This window comes from Colobus angolensis, unplaced genomic scaffold (assembly GCF_000951035.1).
Source record: "Colobus angolensis palliatus isolate OR3802 unplaced genomic scaffold, Cang.pa_1.0 Scaffold106, whole genome shotgun sequence".
Classification (NCBI taxonomy): domain Eukaryota; kingdom Metazoa; phylum Chordata; class Mammalia; order Primates; family Cercopithecidae; genus Colobus; species Colobus angolensis.
Genome location: NW_012111586.1, coordinates 2,884,715 through 2,903,607, shown reverse-complemented (window position 1 = coordinate 2,903,607; position 18,893 = coordinate 2,884,715). Strand labels below are relative to the sequence as shown.

The 18,893-nt window shown below is 53.6% G+C and overlaps 1 protein-coding gene across 3 annotated transcripts in view; it reads left to right on the top strand.

Moving 5' to 3' along the window:
• Positions 1 to 18,397, top strand: part of PTCH2 (patched 2) — a 23,662-nt gene extending 5,265 nt beyond the window's left edge. The window contains exons 3-24 of one of the 3 annotated variants that reach the window (XM_011946208.1): positions 6,074 to 6,263; positions 6,370 to 6,439; positions 6,618 to 6,709; positions 7,370 to 7,565; positions 8,365 to 8,486; positions 8,634 to 8,781; positions 8,862 to 8,993; positions 9,086 to 9,241; positions 9,324 to 9,416; positions 9,766 to 9,891; positions 9,982 to 10,100; positions 10,205 to 10,553; positions 10,679 to 10,991; positions 11,084 to 11,226; positions 11,311 to 11,491; positions 11,625 to 11,905; positions 12,017 to 12,154; positions 15,287 to 15,429; positions 15,497 to 15,596; positions 15,996 to 16,063; positions 16,780 to 16,839; positions 17,970 to 18,397. In XM_011946208.1, the coding sequence (XP_011801598.1) occupies positions 6,074 to 6,263; positions 6,370 to 6,439; positions 6,618 to 6,709; positions 7,370 to 7,565; positions 8,365 to 8,486; positions 8,634 to 8,781; positions 8,862 to 8,993; positions 9,086 to 9,241; positions 9,324 to 9,416; positions 9,766 to 9,891; positions 9,982 to 10,100; positions 10,205 to 10,553; positions 10,679 to 10,991; positions 11,084 to 11,226; positions 11,311 to 11,491; positions 11,625 to 11,905; positions 12,017 to 12,154; positions 15,287 to 15,429; positions 15,497 to 15,596; positions 15,996 to 16,063; positions 16,780 to 16,839; positions 17,970 to 17,985 (3,236 nt within the window). In that variant the 3' untranslated portion in view covers positions 17,986 to 18,397. Of the gene's footprint in view, positions 1 to 6,073; positions 6,264 to 6,369; positions 6,440 to 6,617; positions 6,710 to 7,369; positions 7,566 to 8,364; positions 8,487 to 8,633; positions 8,782 to 8,861; positions 8,994 to 9,085; positions 9,242 to 9,323; positions 9,417 to 9,765; positions 9,892 to 9,981; positions 10,101 to 10,204; positions 10,554 to 10,678; positions 10,992 to 11,083; positions 11,227 to 11,310; positions 11,492 to 11,624; positions 11,906 to 12,016; positions 12,155 to 15,286; positions 15,430 to 15,496; positions 15,597 to 15,995; positions 16,400 to 16,779; positions 16,840 to 17,969 lie in introns of those variants that run through there. The other 2 variants (XM_011946217.1, XM_011946199.1) reach the window with 2 other exon arrangements.
• The last annotated feature ends 496 nt before the right edge of the window (positions 18,398 to 18,893 follow it).

The window sequence follows — 18,893 nt, the reverse complement described above, 5'->3', positions numbered from 1 at the left end:
ACTACAGGCGCCCGCCACCTCGCCCGGCTAATTTTTTGTGTTTTTAGTAGAGACAAGGTTTCACCGTGTTAGCCAGGATGGTCTCGATCTCCTCACCTCGTGATCCACCTGCCTTGGCCTCCCAAGTGCTGGGATTACAGGCGTGAGCCACCACGCCCGGCCCGTTCACTCACTTGTTTAGTAAATTAGTAAATCCTTGCTTCTTAACCTCTCTCATAACAGACCCATCCTTTCTACCTTGTGGTTACTGCTCTAGTTGAGGTCTTGTTCCATCCCTGGCAATACACTCCTGATTGTATCATTTAGAATGATTTTAGGCCAGGCGTGGTGGCTCATGCTTGTAATCCTAGCACTTTGGGAGGCCAAGGTGGGAAGCTTGACTGAGCCCAGGAATTCAAGACCAGCCTGAGCAACATGGCAAAACCCCATCTCTATTTCTAAAAAAATTAAAAATTAAAAAATAAGGCTGGCGCAGTGGCTCACACCTGTAATCCCAGCATTTTGGGAGTCCAGGGTGGGTGGATCATCTGAGGTCAAGAGTTTGAGACCAGCCTGGCCAACGTGGCAAAACCTTGTCTCTACTAAAAATACAAAATTTGGCCAGGCGTGATGGCATGTGCCTGTAATCCCAGCTACTCGGGTGGCTGAAGCAGGAGAATCACTTGAACCTGGGAGGCGGAGGTTGCAGTGAACAGAGATCGCGTCACTGCACTCCAAGCTGGGTAACAGCAAGACTCTGTCTCAAAAATATATATAAATAAATAAAATAATAGAATGCTTTTAGCAACATGAAAGAGAAAAAAAAGGAAAGGAAGGAGGGAAGAAGGAAGAAAGAAGATTGATTTATTATTCTCTGTAACGGGAAGCCTAGTTGATTTTGTTAATTCAGCAGTCCAAGGACATTAGCCAGGACCCAGTTTCTTTCTTTCTTCTCTGCCATCTTCAACATGTTGGACTTTTGTCCTCAGGCTTATCTGAAAGTGGCTGCTGCAGTGTCAGAAAAAAGAAGTCATTCTTGTCTTGCATGTCTTTTTGTTTTTGTTTTGTTTTGTTTTATAGAGACAGGGTCTCACTCTTTCACCCAGGCTGGAGTGCAGTGACACAATCACATCTCACTGCAGCCTCGAACTCCTAGGTTCACACAGTCCTCCTGCCTCTTTCTCCATAGTGTCTGGGACTACAGGCACATGTCACCATGCGCAGCTAATTTTTTTGTTTGTTTGTTTTTTGTAGAGACGCAGTCCCACTATGTTGCCCAGGCTGGTCTTTTTTTCTTTTTTTCTTTTTTTTTCCATCCCCTGAGATGAAGTCTTGCTCTGTCACCCAGGCTGGAGTGCAGTGGATCAATCTCAGCTCACTGCAACCTCTGTCTCCCAGGTTCAAGCGATTCTTCTGCCTCAGCCTCCTCAGTAGCTGGGATTACAGGTGCGCACCACACCTGACTAGTTTTTGTATTTTTAGTAAAGACAGGGTTTCACCATGTTGGCCAAGCTAGTCTCAACCTCCTGACCTCGTGATCCACCCACCTCGGCCTCCCAAAGTGCTAGGATTACAGGTATGAGCCATTGTACCTCCCAAAGTGCTAGGATTACAGGTATAAGCCATGAGTTCAACCCCTAGGCTGGTCTTGAACTCCTGGTCTCAAGCGATCCTCCTGCCTTGGCCTCCTGAAGTGCTGGGATTAGAGGCATGAGCCACTATGCCTGGTCTTGCATCTCTTTTTGAAAGTGAGGAAAAATTTATTAGTAGCCTCCCAGCCAACTTCTCATTTGTTCTCTTTGGCAAGAACTGTGTAGCATCCTATGCCGAAATCCTTCACGTGGCAAAGGCAATGGAATTACTGATTGGCTTCTTAAACTAATCAAGTTTCACCTTCTGATGCTGGGGAGGAGCCCAGCTGTCCCTAATCGCTAGGCCTTTCTGAGGATGGCCACCGAAATCAGGGTCTGTTAGAAAGGAGGAAGGTGCTGACAGCCTCACCTTCAAATCTGCCTCCACAGCACCACCCTGTGGCCAATCTCCATCTGGCCAAGTCAGTCCCCTTCTTAGTGCCCTTCCACCGATTTCCACCAGATTCTGTAAAATCAAATATAAACTCCATAGCACACACTCTAGGCCCTCCATAATTGGACTTGATTGCTTCTCCAGCATTGCCGCTGGCTCCTCCCTGGCTCACTCTTAGCAGTACCGAAACACGGAGTCTTTGACAGTTTCCCTGCCCACACTCCGTCCAGGACACCTTTCCTGACTTCTTCTCGTGGGCACCTCTTATCATTCACAACTTACAACCGTGTATTCACAAAAATACATTGTTAGGTGATGAAAACGTCAGATCCTCTCTGCCCAAAATTTCCCATGTCTCGCATTTCACCCAGAGAAAGCTTAAGTCCCTACAATGGTATATAGGCCCTTACACGTGAAACTTCTGGACCAAAGATTATGGAACCTACATATTGCAATGATGCTTTCACCCAAAGAGTATACCATGTTACACTCCCATAGTGGGTTAGAGTGTACTCCTGTAAACCAGCAATGAGTGCTATCAATTTTTAAATGTTTGCTAAATTGTTAGATAGTAACTTATTGATGTTTTTATTTGCATTTAGAGGATTACTTATAAGGTAGACTCTTTTTCCATATTGGTTAACCAGTTATATTTTCTCATTGGTAAAGACATAAAAGTTTAGCTGAGCACAGTGACTCACACCTGTAATCCCAGCCCTTTCAGAGGCTGAGGTGGGAGGATCACTTGAGCCCAGGAGTTCGAGAATAGCCTGGGCAACATAGGGAGACCATGTCTCTACAAAAAATACAATCATTAGCTGGTCATGGTGGCACACACCTGTAGTTCCAGCTACTTGGGAGGATTGTTTGAGCCAGGAGGTCAACGCTACAGTGAGCTGTGATCGCACCACTGCACTCCAGCCTTGGTCACAAAGCAAGACCCTGTCTCAAAAAAAAAAAAAGGGACGAGTTTTTTTTAATGTATCAATCTTTTATTTTTTATTTATTTTTGAGATGGAATCTCACTCTGTCACCCAGGCTGGAGTGCAGTGGCGCAATCTCGGCTCACTGCAAGCTCCGCCTCCTGGGTTCATGCCATTCTCCTGCCTCAGCCTCCCAAGTAGCTGGGACTACAGGCGCCTGCCACCAGGCCCGGCTAATTTTTTGTATTTTCTTTTAGTAGAGACGGGGTTTCGCCGTGTTTGCCAGGCTGGTCGTGAACTCCTGACCTCGTGATCCACCCGCCTCGGGTTCCCAAAGTGCTAGGATTACAGGCGTGAAACACCGTGCCCGGCCTAATGTATCAATCTTGATATTCTCCCTCCTCTGTCCTATTTCCTCCCCTGTCACCTGCAGTCTTTCTTTCCTTCAGTTCCTTCTCATTTTTCTGTCACATCATTTCTCTACCAGCAACCATTTGAAAAATAACTCCACATCTGTACCTACTGTGTGCCATGCAATTTCCTAAGTACTTTGCCTGCACTGATGCTAATTCTACCAAGGTAGTCACTGTTTCCATTTGACAGATGAGGAGCTGGAGACCCAGAGAGAATAAGTAATTAGCCCAAGGAACAGACTAAGCATTATCGTCTCTTCCTTCCTGCATCACAATGTATCCCAGTTCATCTGTCCATATCTATCTTTGTCAACTAAGGTTTATCTTTTTCTCTTCCCCATTTTCTCCCCTGAGGAGTCTTTATTATCTTTGATGCTCCATTTTAAATTATCCATGTTTCTTTCTCTTGCTTTCTTGTCAGATCTCTCTGGGTTCCTTCCTCCTCCCATGCCTCCTTCCTCTCAGCAAACCCACTTACTATGGAAAGCTTATCTCTGTCCTCCTCTTCCCCTCCATGCGGCAGTCTTCGGCCTAATCCTGGTGAAATAAACACTGCAGTACAGGCCTGGCAAAGGAGTGGGGAGTAGGGAAGAGTCAGAGAAGAAGAGGCCAGGCGCGGTGGCTCATGCCTGTAGTCCCAGCACTTTGGGAGGCCGAGGCTGGCGGATCACCTCAGGTCAGGAGTTCAAGACCAGCCTGGCCAACAGGGCGAAACCCCATCTCTACTAATAATACAAAAATTAGCCGGGCGTAGTGGCAGACACCTGTAATCCCAGCTACTCGGGAGGCTGAGGCAGGAGAATCGCTTGAACCCGGGAGGCAGAGGTTGCAGTGAGCCAAGATTGCACCATTGCACTCCAGCCTGGGCAACAAGAGTGAAACTCTGTCTCAAAAAAAAAGAGAAGGAACTGGCAGTGTGGGGAGCAGGACAGGAAGACTGTTTTCGTGAGGTGAAGGCCAGGAATGTGACTTTTGGGGCGCGAGGGCACATGTGAGCATATGGGTAAGTATGTGTTGGAGGCTACCAAGGATTTGGGGCTTTTGTGAGTGAGAAGATTACATGGGTTTGAAAAAGAGATTGGAGGGCCAGGCACAGTGACTCACGCCTGTAATCCTAGCACTTTAGGAGGCTGGGGTGGGAGGATCACTTGAGCCCAGGAATTTAAGACCAGCTTGGGGCCAGGAGCAGTGGCTCACGCATGTAATCCCAGCACTTTGGGAGGCCAAGGAGGGCCTCCCAAAAGGGAGGTCAGGAGTTCAAGACCAGCCTGGCCAACATGGTGAAACCCCATCTCTACTAAAAATGCAAAAAATTAGCTAGGCATAGTGATGGGCGCCTATAATCCCAGCTACTTGGAAGGCTGAGGCAGAACGTTGCAGTGAGCCAAAAAAAAAAGACCAGCTTGGGCAACATAGTGATGAGACCATCTCTCTACAAAAAATTTTAAAATTAGCCAGGCACGGTGGCGGGCACCTGTGGTCCTAGCCACTCAGGAGGCTGAGGTGGGAAGATCACCTGAGCCCAGGAAGTCAAAGCTATAGTATAGCTGTGTCTAGTATAGTATAGTATAGTCAAAGTATAGCTGTGATCAGGCCACTGCACTCCAGCCTGGGCAACACAGCAAGACCCTGTCTAAAAAAAGAAAGAAAGAGAAAAAGGAAAAGAGATTGGGAAACATGACGATCTCAGATGGGACTTGAGTCTCAGAAGCAGTACATGTGGGTCCCAGCAGGCAGCAAAAACTAACAGGAGGAGACCCCCAGACAGGTGGAAACAGCGCAGGGTCTGAGATCAGACCAAATCCACAAAGCCTCCAGAGGTAGATTTGGCCCTCACTCTCCCCCACATCATAGTTAAGTGATGTCCCCTCACAATGTCCCCACCTCCCCCAGGTCCCAGTTACACAGCAGGAGCCTGTGGCCAGCATAACGCAGGACTGGAGGGGCACTAAGATCCAGGACACTAAGGCAGGCCTGGCGCCGGGACTCCTTGTGGTCTGGACAGTGAGGGCAGGGAAAGGGATCTGGACACTTCCCTCCCCTGGGCTCACTTTGATTTCACCCCTGCCAGGGTTTGTGAGCTGATTCCATGCACTTCCTGCCTGAGCAGGAGCAGCACACTGAATGACTGTCCCATCCCCCACCTTCCCCGCACCAACACAGGGCCCACTGCTATCACCCATTATTATCAGACACTCCTATCCCTGCCCTCTCCCCAGGACACTTTGCAGAAAGGTGTGTGGATATAAATCACTGCCCAGAGCAACCTGAACTAAGAACCAGCCCCAGCCCTACACTTGTTCTTTCAGGAAACCCTCCCAGCAGCAGCCTCCCTATTGGCCCTCCTTGTCCTCCCTACCAGAGCAGAGAGGGACTGAGTGAGGGTTCCCTTACCAAGATGCCTCTACAACCCCCCCAGCCCACGGCCAGCTCATGTTGATTGTCATTTTTAAGTTTATGCCCAAAACCCAGCCAACCTGGTTCATGCTTAAACCCTAGACCACACAGGAAATCCACAGAGCCAAACAACTGAGGCCTCTCCACTTGCCTGGCAGAGCTCTAGGACCCAGAAGCCTGGGAAGTCAGCCTGGGCCATGACCAGGCCCTCGGGGATAAGGCAGGGGCTCCTCTCTGCTCCACCTCTCCCACTTGTCTGGGGAGGCCTCAGAGTTAGAAGCCCCCTTCCCATGTCCTGACGCACCTAGGCCCAGCTTTCTCTCTTTGCTCCTGCAGTGGGCAGCCGGGTGAGCCAGGAGCTGCATTACACCAAGGAGAAGCTAGGAGAGGAGGCTGCATACACCTCTCAGATGCTGATACAGACCGCACGGCAGGAGGGAGAGAACATCCTCACGCCCGAAGCACTTGGCCTCCACCTCCAGGCAGCCCTCACTGCCAGTAAAGTCCAAGTATCACTCTATGGGAAGTGAGTCTGGCTGAGCCCCTGAGCAGCTGGGGTTGAGGCGTGCTGTGGGGTTCTGGAGTGGGAATCCCCCTCTTCTGCTGATCTCCTATGCCCCTGGCTATTGTAGGTCCTGGGATTTGAACAAAATCTGCTACAAGTCAGGAGTCCCCCTTATTGAAAATGGAATGATTGAGCGGGTAAGTGTCCTGAGAGGGAGTAGAGGCAGAACCTCTTCCGTGGCGTGGAAGGACTCAGACAGACTGAGCAAGCCCCGCAACCTGCAATCCGCCCCCTTAACACGAAGGAGGGGATTGCAGAGGGCATCCTACAAAGGTTGTGGGGCAGGACTGATGGGGCCCGGGGTATCCCTGGCAGATGATTGAGAAGCTGTTTCCGTGCGTGATCCTCACTCCCCTCGACTGCTTCTGGGAAGGAGCCAAACTCCAAGGGGGCTCCGCCTACCTGCCGTGAGTGCCACTCCCGGGGCCCTGCTGCATCTCCCGCTGGGGACTCTCCCAGCAGAAAGGAGGGGTTGGGGGAATGAGAATGATCAAAACCTTACCAAGGTCCTAAGTACCTCCCAGGCCAGCATCAGAGAGCACGGGCTTCCCCAGGGCTCTCTCAACATCCCCCTTCTCCTTCCCTCTGAAGGAAGGAAGACCTGACTTATTTACACAAAACTAAACACAAAGATCTGTAAGATCTGAGTAAAGGAGAAAAAGATCCCCAGAAAGAGGCTTTGCTGGGGGGAATTACCTAGGTGTTTGCTAAGCTGTTGCCCAGGCCAGAAAGAAAACCTGCTACAGGCGTGTGCCTGCTGGTTATATATTAGAACCAAGCACACAGCTTGGTAAGGGACTCAGTGGGGCCTTCCTAGGCCCTTTCTATGTATAAGGTAACCCTGCCCTGATATCCGTCTCAGCCCCTTGTAGTCATCTACCGCTCACTGTAGCACCCTGGTGGGCCCATGCTGCCTGGCAGTTCTGAGAAGCTGAGGCTTGCACACCCTCCATATGGAGGGACAAATGGGCAGATGAGAGGAGTGGGGTACAGCATGGGACCCCAGCAGCAGTTTGGAGCCTGGGTTTTCACCCCTGACCCTCACCAACTATGGGCTTTTCCCTCAGCGGCCGTCCGGATATCCAGTGGACCAACCTGGATCCAGAGCAGCTGCTGGAGGAGCTGGGTCCGTTTGCCTCCCTTGAGGGCTTCCGGGAGCTGCTAGACAAGGCACAGGTGGGCCAGGCCTACGTGGGGCGGCCCTGTCTACACCCTGATGACCTCCACTGCCCACCTAGTGCCCCCAACCATCACAGCAGGCAGGTGGGTTCCAACCAGGTCTGCCAGGGAAAGACTGTTTCCCTTCCCTCATACACTCCTGTGTTCTGGGGGAGCGGACTGCTCTGTGCCCTGACCCTCACTTCCTGGCGTTACCCTGCTCCCACAGTGCCAGGCCCCCAGTTCCATTCCCATTCAGTTATCCTACGGAGCCCTCCAGTGGTATATGAATCCCTTTTTCTTTTTCTGAGCCTAGATAAGGCTGGACTTTTTTTTATTTTATTTATTTATTTATTTTTTGAGTCTCACTCTGTCGCCCAGGCTGGAATGCAGTAGCTCAATCTTGGTTCAAGCAATTCTCCTGCCTCAGCCTCCTGAGTAGCTGGGATTACAGGTGCCCGCCACCATGCCTGGCTAATTTTTGTTAGCCCTCTGGAAGTGCTGGGATTACAGGCGTGAGCCACTGCGCCTGGCCAAGGCTGGACTTTTTGTCAAAATAGACTAATACAGGGAAACTCAGAACACAGGAGGTAAGCATGAATATCATACCTGGTCTCCCTGGTTTCTTTATGGCCCTACCAATGTGGTACTTTTCCCAGAATCCGCCAGTTACACCAGCTCCTCCCAGAAGCCTACTTCCAGGCCTCTGCTCCCCCTTCAGGCTTCCTGTCTTCGGGATACTAGCTGTTCAGTTCTGCAGGGCAGTCAAGAGGCTCAGAATAGTTACCTACACTCCAGGCCCACTGAGCTCCATGGTGGCTTGGTTCCTGGAGGTGGAAGCCCAGGGACACTCAGTTATCCGCAGCCAGGGCCTTGAGCATTAACCCCTCCTATTCCCCTCCAGGCTCCCAATGTGGCTCACGAGCTGAGCGGGGGCTGCCATGGCTTCTCCCACAAATTCATGCACTGGCAGGAGGAACTGCTGCTGGGAGGCATGGCCAGAGACCCCCAGGGACAGCTGCTGAGGTACAGTCTCCTCTGGGAGTTGATGAGGGGACTCCGTGCGGGAGAACCCATACTGTAATGCCAGGCAGCTCTGGCAAAAGGCCCTGCACATCCCTCACCAGGTGTTTGGGCCAGCTCTGACCCCTGGTTCTCCTGCACCCCCACCAGGGCAGAGGCCCTGCAGAGCACCTTCTTGCTGATGAGTCCCCGCCAACTGTACGAGCATTTCCGGGGTGACTATCAGACGCACGACATTGGCTGGAGTGAGGAGCAGGCTGGCACAGTGCTACAAGCCTGGCAGCGGCGCTTTGTGCAGGTCGGTATGGACAAGGACAAGGTGGGTGCCCTGAGGCCACTCCCTCCTCCTGCCCCCTCCAATCCACCCTGTTTCTCCAGCTGGCCCAGCAGGCCCTGCCTGAGAACGCTTCCCAGCAGATCCACGCCTTCTCCTCCACCACCCTGGACGACATCCTGCATGCGTTCTCGGAAGTCAGCGCTGCCCGTGTGGTGGGAGGCTATCTGCTCATGGTGGGTTTTGCACCTGGCACCTTGCCCCACTCCACGTCCAGCCAGTGCCCACCCTGGGAGCCCCTGTCTGAGACTGCCCTTTCTCCCCACAGCTGGCCTATGCCTGTGTGACGATGCTACGGTGGGACTGCGCCCAGTCCCAGGGTGCTGTGGGCCTTGCCGGGGTACTGCTGGTGGCCCTGGCAGTGGCCTCAGGCCTTGGGCTCTGTGCCCTGCTCGGCATCACCTTCAATGCTGCCACTACCCAGGTACGCCTGGACTGCAGGGCAGATTCAGTGCCAGTCACCAGGCTTCACGGGTCCTCAGCTGCCCGCTCCTCTGCCCCTCTAGGTGCTGCCCTTCTTGGCTCTGGGAATCGGCGTGGATGACGTATTCCTGCTGGCGCACGCCTTCACAGAGGCTCTGCCTGGCACCCCTCTCCAGGTGGGACCTTGTCCCCCAGGGCTCATCTGAGGCAGCTCAGCTTACTGGTTAAGAGCCTCTTGGTTCAAGTGACCCTGGGCTGCTAATGAACCTCAGTGCCTCTTGTCCCCATCTGTAAACAGGGGAAATAATAGTGCTGTGTCCTAAGGGTTGTGTTTGGATCAGTGAGGTAACTCAAGCTGAATGCTTAGAACAGCCCATCACACGTACATGGTACCCAGTAAATGCTAGCTGCTGTGTTATGACTGCCTCACCTCTGTACCCCAAGTTCCTGAGCCTCCCCTTCACGCCACCTTGACACAGCCCCTCCTTTGTGACCTGAGGGCAGGTCCCCACTCTGTCCTGGCAGGAGCGCATGGGCGAGTGTCTGCAGCGCACAGGCACCAGTGTTGTACTCACATCCATCAACAACATGGCTGCCTTCCTCATGGCTGCCCTCGTTCCCATCCCTGCGCTGCGAGCCTTCTCCCTACAGGTGAGGCCTCTTACATGGGCGGCTCAGGGTGGGTGTGGGGCTGAGGCCAAGCTTCATCCAGCCTTCATGCCCCTCCTGTCCGTCCCCCAGGCGGCCATAGTGGTTGGCTGCACCTTTGTAGCCGTGATGCTTGTCTTCCCAGCCATCCTCAGCCTGGACCTACGGCGGCGCCACTGCCAGCGCCTCGATGTGCTCTGCTGCTTCTCCAGGTACTGCCTGCACCCCAGCCCCTTCCTCCCGTGACCCACGCCAGCCTGTCCCCTCACCAGCATTTCAAGGCACAGACCTGTCATCCACTCTCTACCTCTTCCAGTCCCTGCTCTGCTCAGGTGATTCAGATCCTGCCCCAGGAGCTGGGGGACGAGACGGTTCCAGTGGGCATTGCCCACCTCACTGCCACAGTTCAAGCCTTTACACGCTGTGAAGCCAGCAGCCAGCATGTGGTCACCATCCTGCCTCCCCAAGCCCACCTGGTGCCCCCACCTTCTGACCCACCGGGCTCTGAGGTCTTCAGCCCTGGAGGGTCCACACGGGACCTTCTAGGCCAGGAGGAGGAGACAAGGCAGAAGGCGGCCTGCAAGTCCCTGCCCTGTGCCCGCTGGAATCGTGCCCATTTTGCCCGCTACCAGTTTGCCCCCTTGCTGCTGCAGTCACATGCCAAGGTAAGACTGGGCCGAGCAGGGCAGAGACTTAGCGTCTGTGGGCCCAGAAGGGCAGAGGGCTCAGTCCACCCCTGAGGGGCTGGGGGCAGCCCTGGGGCCTCCAGCTTCGCTGCCACTTCCCACAGGCCATTGTGCTGGTGCTCTTTGGCGCTCTTCTGGGCCTGAGCCTCTACGGAGCCACCTTGGTGCAAGACGGCCTGGCCCTGACGGATGTGGTGCCCCGGGGCACCAAGGAGCATGCCTTCCTGAGCGCCCAGCTCAGGTACTTCTCCCTGTACGAGGTGGCCCTGGTGACCCAGGGTGGCTTTGACTACGCCCACTCCCAACGCGCCCTCTTTGATCTGCACCAGCGCTTCAGTTCCCTCAAGGCAGTGCTGCCCCCACCAGCCACCCAGGCACCCCGCACCTGGCTGCACTATTACCGCAGCTGGCTACAGGGTGAGAGGCGAGGAGACTGGCAGGGAGGGGTGCTGCAGGGAGAAACGCCCTGGGGCCACCAGCCAACAGAACCCTATCCTGGTCTCCCCTAGGAATCCAGGCTGCCTTTGACCAGGACTGGGCTTCTGGGCGCATCACCCGCCACTCGTACCGCAATGGCTCTGAGGATGGGGCCCTGGCCTACAAGCTGCTCATCCAGACCGGAGACGCCCAGGAGCCTCTGGATTTCAGCCAGGTTGGGAGAGGGCTGGAGGGGTGGAGTAGCACAGGGGCTGCAGGCCTCCTGGGCCCAGGCCTTCAGCCCTCTCTGCCTCTGCAGCTGACCACAAAGAAGCTGGTAGACAGAGAGGGACTGATTCCACCCGAGCTCTTCTACATGGGGCTGACCGTGTGGGTGAGCAGTGACCCCCTGGGTCTGGCAGCCTCACAGGCCAACTTCTACCCCCCACCTCCTGAATGGCTGCATGACAAATACGACACCACGGGGGAGAACCTTCGCAGTGAGTCCTGGGGGGAGCTCAGCAAGAGCCTCAGCCTCACCCACACAAGCCCTGAGCCTGAGGCCCTGCCCGCTCTGCCCCGTGCTCACCGCCCCGTCCCTCTCCCCCTTCTCCCTTCCCCTCCCCTCCGCAGTCCCACCAGCTCAGCCCTTGGAGTTTGCCCAGTTCCCCTTCCTGCTGCGTGGTCTCCAGAAGACTGCAGACTTCGTGGAGGCCATCGAGGGGGCCCGGGCAGCATGTGCAGAGGCCGGCCAGGCTGGGGTGCACGCCTACCCCAGCGGCTCCCCGTTCCTCTTCTGGGAGCAGTATCTGGGCCTGCGGCGCTGCTTCCTTCTGGCTGTCTGCATCCTGCTGGTGTGCACATTCCTCGTCTGTGCCCTGCTGCTCCTCAACCCCTGGACAGCTGGCCTCATAGTGAGTGCTTGCAGGAGTGGGGACAGAGAGACCCAGCGGCACCCGCACGCTTCCCTGCCCAGCCTGTCTTCCCTCCTGCCAGGAGCCCTCTGTGAGCCTTGTCTCCCCCAGGTGCTGGTCCTGGCGATGATGACGGTGGAGCTCTTTGGTATCATGGGTTTCCTGGGCATCAAGCTGAGCGCCATCCCCGTGGTGATCCTCGTGGTCTCTGTAGGCATCGGTGTTGAGTTCACAGTCCACGTGGCTCTGGTGAGCACAGGCACCCCGGGGAGGGACCAGTCAGCTGATTCAGTATTCAACACATATTGTTCAAGCCCCTACTATGTGCTAGGTACTGTTTAAGAATTTGGGGCCGGGCGCGGTGGCTCATGCCTGTAATCCCAGCACTTTGGGAGGCCGAGGCGGGAGGATCACGAGGTCAGGAGATCGAGACCATCCTGGCTAACACAGTGAAACCCTGTCTCTACTAAAAATACAAAAAATTAGCCGGGCATGGTGGTGGGCGCCTATAGTCCCAGCTACTTGGAAGGCTGAGGCAGGAGAATGGTGTGAACCCAGGAGGCGGAGCTTGCAGTGAGTCAAGATTGCGCCACTGCACTCCAGCCTGGGTGACAGAGTGAGACTCCATCTCAAAAAAAAAAAAAAATGGGGCTGGCCGGACGTGGTGGCTCATGCCTGTAATCCCAGCACTTTGGGAGGCCAAGGCAGGTGGATCACCTGAGGTCAGAAGTTTGAAACCAGTCCGGCCAACATGGTTAAAACCCCGTCTCTACTAAAAATACAAAAAATTAGCCAGGCGTGGTGGCACATGCCAGTAATCCCAGCTACTTTGGAGACTGAGGCAGGAGACTTGCTTGAACCTGGGAGGTAGAGGTTGCAGTGAGCTGAGATCGAGCCATTGCACTCCAGCCTGGGCAACAAGAGTGAAACTCTCCGTCTCAAAAAAAAAAAAGAAGAAGAAGAAGAATTTGGGCTGGGCACAGTGGCTCATGCCTGTAATTGGAATGATGCTGGGGCATTTTGGGAGGCCAAGGCAGGAGGATCCCCTCAAGTCAGGAGTTCAAGACGAGCTGGCCAACATGGCAAAACCCCGTCTCTACTGAAAATACAAAAATTAGCCGGGCGTGGTGGTACATGCCTGTAATCCTAGCTACTCAGGAGGCTGAGGCAGGAAAATCGCTTGAACCCAGGAGGCGGAGGTTACAGTGAGCCAAATCGCATCACTGCACTCCAGCCTGAGCAAAAGAGCAAGATTCAATCTCAAAAAGGAAAAGAATCTGGAAAATAAAAATAAAAAAGAATACGGGATATAATAGCAATACAGTTTTTTACCTCCAAGGAACTTATATTCTAGGGATCGAGATAGACAATAAGGGCTGGGTGTGGTGGCTAATGCCTGTAATCCCAGCACTTTGGGATGCCGAGGTGGGCACATCACTTGAAGTCAGGGGTTCGAGACCAGCCTGGCCGACATGGTGAAACCCCGTCTCTACTAAAAATACGAAAATTAGCTGGGTGCGGGGGTGAACGCCTGTAATCCCAGCTACTTGGGGAGGCTGAGGCAGGAGAATCACTTGAACCTGATTCAAGGGCGGAGGTTGCCATGAGCCAAGACCACGCCACTGCACTCCAACCTGGGCTGCAGAGCAAAACTCCATCTCAAAAAAAAAAAAAAAGAGAGAGACAATAAATAAGTAGACAAATAAATAAGCAGCCATTTCAGTAGAGAGGAGTAGACAAAATCCTGTCTGGAATGTGTTAAAGACAGAATGGAAGATGAGAAAATGGGAATCAATGATTCTTTTGAATGGTTTCACTGTGAACCATTGTGGGATGGGCTAGGCATGGTGACTCACACCTGTAATCCCAGCACTTTGGGAAGCTAAAGCTGGTGGATTGCTTGAGCCAGGAGTTCAAGACCAGCCTGGGCAACATGGTGAAACCCTGTCTCTAATAAAAATACAAAAATTAGCCAGGCATAGTGGTGGGTGCCTGTAATCCCAGCTACTCAGGAGGCTGAGGCAGGAGAATCGCTTGAACCTGGGAGGCAGAGGCTGCAGTAAGCCAAGATTGCGCCACTGCACTCCAACCTGGGCAACAGAGCAGAACTGTCTCAAAAAAAAACAGAAAAAGTAAATAATTAGCTGGGCATGGTGGCGCATGCCTGTAGTCCCAGCCACTTGGGAGGCTGAGGCGGGAGGATCACTTGAACCTCAGAGTTTGAGGCTGCAGTGAGCCATGATTACACCACTGCACTCCAGCCTGGGCAACACAGTAAGAGCCTGTCTCAAAAAAAAAAAAAAAAAAAAAGGGATGGTAGCGGGATGGCAACGTGGGCTTAATGGAGGGTTCTACAGAGATGCCGGAACCAAGGAGGGCCTCACCCAGGGCTGCATATTCTCTGACAGAGGAAAGGGGGGACCCACAGACCAGCCAGACTCCACAAACCGCTCCCTTCCCTTCCCCCCACCAAATATCTCTATTCTTATTCTGATTATAAGAACAATATATGGTCCTTGAAAACAAAGTCAGTATGCAGAAAGGTACTAAAGAAGAATAATTAGAAATCCTCTGAAACACTACTCTGAGAAATGCATCACTTTGGCATCCCTCTTCTAGATGGACTAGTGGTTGGCAAACTTCTTCTATTTATAGGACCAAACAGTAACCATTTCAGGCTTGGTAGGCCATAAAGTCTCTGCTGCAACTCTGCCATAGAAACACAAAATTGTCTAGACAATACATTAACCAATGGGTATAGCTGTTTCAACAAAATTTCATTTACAAAACAAGTAACAGGCTGTAGTCTGCCCAACCTATTTTTGTTGTTTGTTTGTTTGAAGCAGAGTTGCACTCTGTGGTACAGGCTGAAGTGTAGCAGTGCAATCTCAGTTCACTGTGACCTCCACCTCCCTAGCCAAGCCATCCTCCCACCTCAGCCTCCCAAGTAGCTGAAACTACAGGCACAAACAACCACACCCAGATAATTTTTGTATTTGTTATAGAGACAGGGTTTCGCCATGTTTCCCAGGCTGGTCTCGAACTCCCAACCTCAGGTGATCCAGCCACCTCAGCCTGGGATAACAGGCATGAGCCACCGCACCCAGCCTTGTTTGTTTTTAGACAGAGTCTCACTCTGTTACCCAGGCTGTACCCTATTTTCTACACGTCTCTGTGTCTAAGCTCACCAAACCCATCCATACAGTGTTACCTAAAAGGGCTCATGCATGCTCCCTGTACAGTTCCCATGAACTTAGTTCACCACCTGGCCTTCGGTGGGCCAAGGTATTGTTAAGCTCTGAAGACAGATACAGCTGGGGACATGGCTGAGCTGGCCATGACTGGCAGAGGAGCAGCTCCAGGGCCACTCTATTTTCCCAGGGCTTTCTGACCACCCAGGGCAGCCGGAACCTGCGGGCCGCCCGTGCCCTCGAGCACACATTTGCCCCCGTGACTGATGGGGCCATCTCCACATTGCTGGGTCTGCTCATGCTTGCTGGTTCCCACTTTGACTTCATTGTAAGGTAGGGAGGGCTCGGGGCGGGGAGGCAGGGCTCAGGGCAGGCCTGGGCTGACTCTCCCTGCCCCCAGGTACTTCTTTGCGGCGCTGACGGTGCTCACGCTCCTGGGCCTCCTCCATGGACTTGTGCTGCTGCCTGTGCTGCTGTCCATCCTGGGCCCGCCACCAGAGGTGACCACACCCTCAGCACCATCCCTCTGCTCCCAGCCCAGGGGATGGGGTAGGGACAGGCAAGGGAAGGGACAGAGCCCTGTGACCCACAGACAGGTACCTCCCCAACAGGTGCCACCAGCTGAAGGTGGCAGCCTCCTTCTTTCCCCAGATACCATGTTCCTGCCCCTCATCCCTCCTGGTTTCTTCATGGGACCCACCTTAGCCTTCTAGGATCCAGAGCAAGGTGCAGGGTTTGCCCCAGGCCTCAACATCCTGTCACCTGCCAGCTCTCATATCCTGCTGGAGACCAACAAGGACCCCCGCTTCCCAACAGTCATGATGGCCCCCAGGGAGATGCTGAAGGGGACGGGAGCCCCAGGGGCCCGTGGGCTGACTGTGGCTGGTGTCTCCCCACAGGTGATACAGATGTATAAGGAAAGCCCAGAGGTCCTGAGTCCACCAGCTCCACAGGGAGGCGGGCTGAGGTGGGGGCCATCCCCCTCCCTGCCCCAGAGCTTTGCCAGAGTGACTACCTCCATGACTGTGGCCATCCACCCACCCCCTCTGCCTGGTGCCTACATCCATTCAGCCTCTGATGAGCATCCTTGGTCCCCTGCTGCCACCAGCTCTGGCAACCTCAGTTCCAGGGGACCAGGTCCAGCCACGGGTGAAAAGAGCAGCTGAAGCACAGAGACCGTGTGTGGGCCACGTGGGGTCACCGGGAAGCACTGGATCAGGTGTTAGACGCAGGATGGACCCCTGGAGGGCCTTGCTGCTGCTACAACCCCTCTCCCTACCCAGCTGTCACGGGCCTCCCTGATATCCGTACAGAACAGCCAGCACCTTGCACACCCAGGCCTGTGTGAGCCTATGTCTGTGTCACTTGAGAGTGAAAGCCAGCACTTCAGGCTGCAGTGCAGCCCTGTCCCCTTTCCCACCCCACACCGCTGCCCGCTCAGCTGACCAAGCCTGAGAGACCCTCCAGCACCCTTCCTCAGTCCTGGCCCCACTGCCTGGTGACTCCTGGGCAGGCTCTTCATATCCCTGCCCACCTCCTACTACGTCCATTATTTATATGAAAATGTCTATTTTTGTAGTGTACATAGATGTTAGCTATGTTGAAAGTTTTATTTTTTAAAGAATGAAATATATTCTATGTGAACTCATCTCAAATGACCTCAGTGCTTTTTTTTTTGGACAGAGTGGGGAGTTTGCAAGTGAACATTCGCTATTGGAAGGGGCTTTGGCGCCAGGACCTGAGGTATTAGCTTCTCTAGTTCTGGGTGGAAAAGACCCCAGATTCTGGATTTTTGTAATATACTTGGTAACATCATCTGGATTAAGTGCTTAGTATACAAAACGATAACAAATTTTGTTGGTGGGAAATCCTACTGGGTTCAATCTGGAGACCGGGAGCAGAAAAAAAAAAAGCCCCACCATGTGGCTTTCCAAGCCACCATATTCCAGCCCGCCCACCTCTGCACACTCACCTCCACCTACCTGCTTCACCCGCACAGGAAATGGCAAGGCGGAGGGGCAAGGCCATGCAGCAGCTGGAAGGTGAGGTGGAGGCAGATCAGGAAAGTGGTCAGTTGAAGCAGAGAGAGGGCAACAGGGTCTGGGGAGCTTCTCGGGAGGTTTGTGGACCGAGGGAAAGGAGCCAGTTCCCAGAGCAACCTCCAAGGCAAAGGCCTCTGCAAGTTGGTGGTTGGCCTGACAGCCGAGAGGCATCTTTGGCCAGTCAGCCAGTGGATCAGTTGCGGGAACTGCCCAGAAACGAAGGTGCTAGCAGCTAGTGAGGACACTATTTAAGCTGTTTGTTCTGTGAAGGTTGAACAGCCCCACTGAGCACAGGCCTTGAAGAGTGGCCACAGCCCTGGAATAGAGCACAGAGCCTCACCCAGAGGTGTGGGGAGGTTTGCAACTGCCCTTTCCCAGCCATAGCTTAGGACCCATAGTCTAGTTCGCATAGACCCTGGGCTCCAATCATCCACTCACCAGGAATGATCCCACCCCACCAACAATGCCTTCTCACATCCCACCCCACCTGGACAAAGGCCAGGAAATCATGTTCTGACCAAAAGATACAAAAAAAAAAAGGAAACGCCTATTGCAATTGAATCCACACTAACATGCCTAAAAAGCTCAAGAGAAGCGGGTAGTTGGCAGAAAACCTAGAGTAGGGGGTGCAACCAGCAGGCCCAAGGGAGGGAGGCTGGATTTGGGTCCAGCAGTGTTTGGGTCACCAAGAAGGGCCTTCTAGGCAGAGCAGAGAGAGCTCACCAGGTTAGAATAGTGCAAAGGGGGTCAGCCCTCTGTGCCACTTACCAGCGGAGTAACCCTGGGCAAGTTAGCCAGCCTCACTAAGCCTCCTCATCTTCATCTTCCCAGGCCCGAGGAGATCTAGCCTGTGCCTCCCACCCTAGCATCCCTTCATCAGACACACGGAGCGCCACTGTCTGGACAGGCTGAACTGGTCTTCGAGTCCATAATTTCTCATACGCCATTCCCTCTGCCTAGAACACTCTCCCACATCCCCTTGACGTGACTCCTTATCACCCTTCGAGGTGAAATGGATCGGATGCCATCTCCTCCAGGAGAGATAGTGTCGTGCCTCCTGTGAGTTCCCACTGCCCCGAGTGTCTGTGCCCGTCTGTTTCCCCGTCCCTCTCCCTAAGCCCGGAGGCTTACTGCGGGTAAGGACGGCGGGACAGGACCTTAACCCCTGGGACAAACACCAGCTCCCCAAAGGACTCGGCACCCACGGGGTGCGGGTCCCAGGAGGACCAGCAGAGAGGAGAACAGGAGAGCAAAGGAGACCAGTGATCCACGGGTCCCCAGGGTGCCGCCCCGGGGACCCAGCCCCTGTGGTGCGGGAACAGCCCGGAGCCGCCTGTGATTTGCATACCCATGGTGCACCACGAAAAGATCCCCTCACGATGTTTGCACTCCCTCCGTGCGGGCGTTTCCGCACTATTTTAGGGCATGATGCCTCTTACACGCATCTCTGTGCATCGACTACATTCAGGGAGTGCGTACCACGCAAGCACTCAACAACCATAAGTGTGTTAAGTGTTAGCTCTCCCCGCGAGGTTCGTAAGCCACTATTACTAACATACTCTGGTTTCTCTTCAAATCGTACAAATCTTTCGCCTTTTACTAAAGATTTCCGTGGAGAGAAACATATTGGGAGTCTTAGAATAAATTTTTTGAGGCCTTGTGTTTTGCGAGGCTAAATTATGAGTATTGAAAATTAGACTACTGTTTCTATATGTCTGAAAGACTACTCTGGTGTTGCACGTCTGTAATATCAGT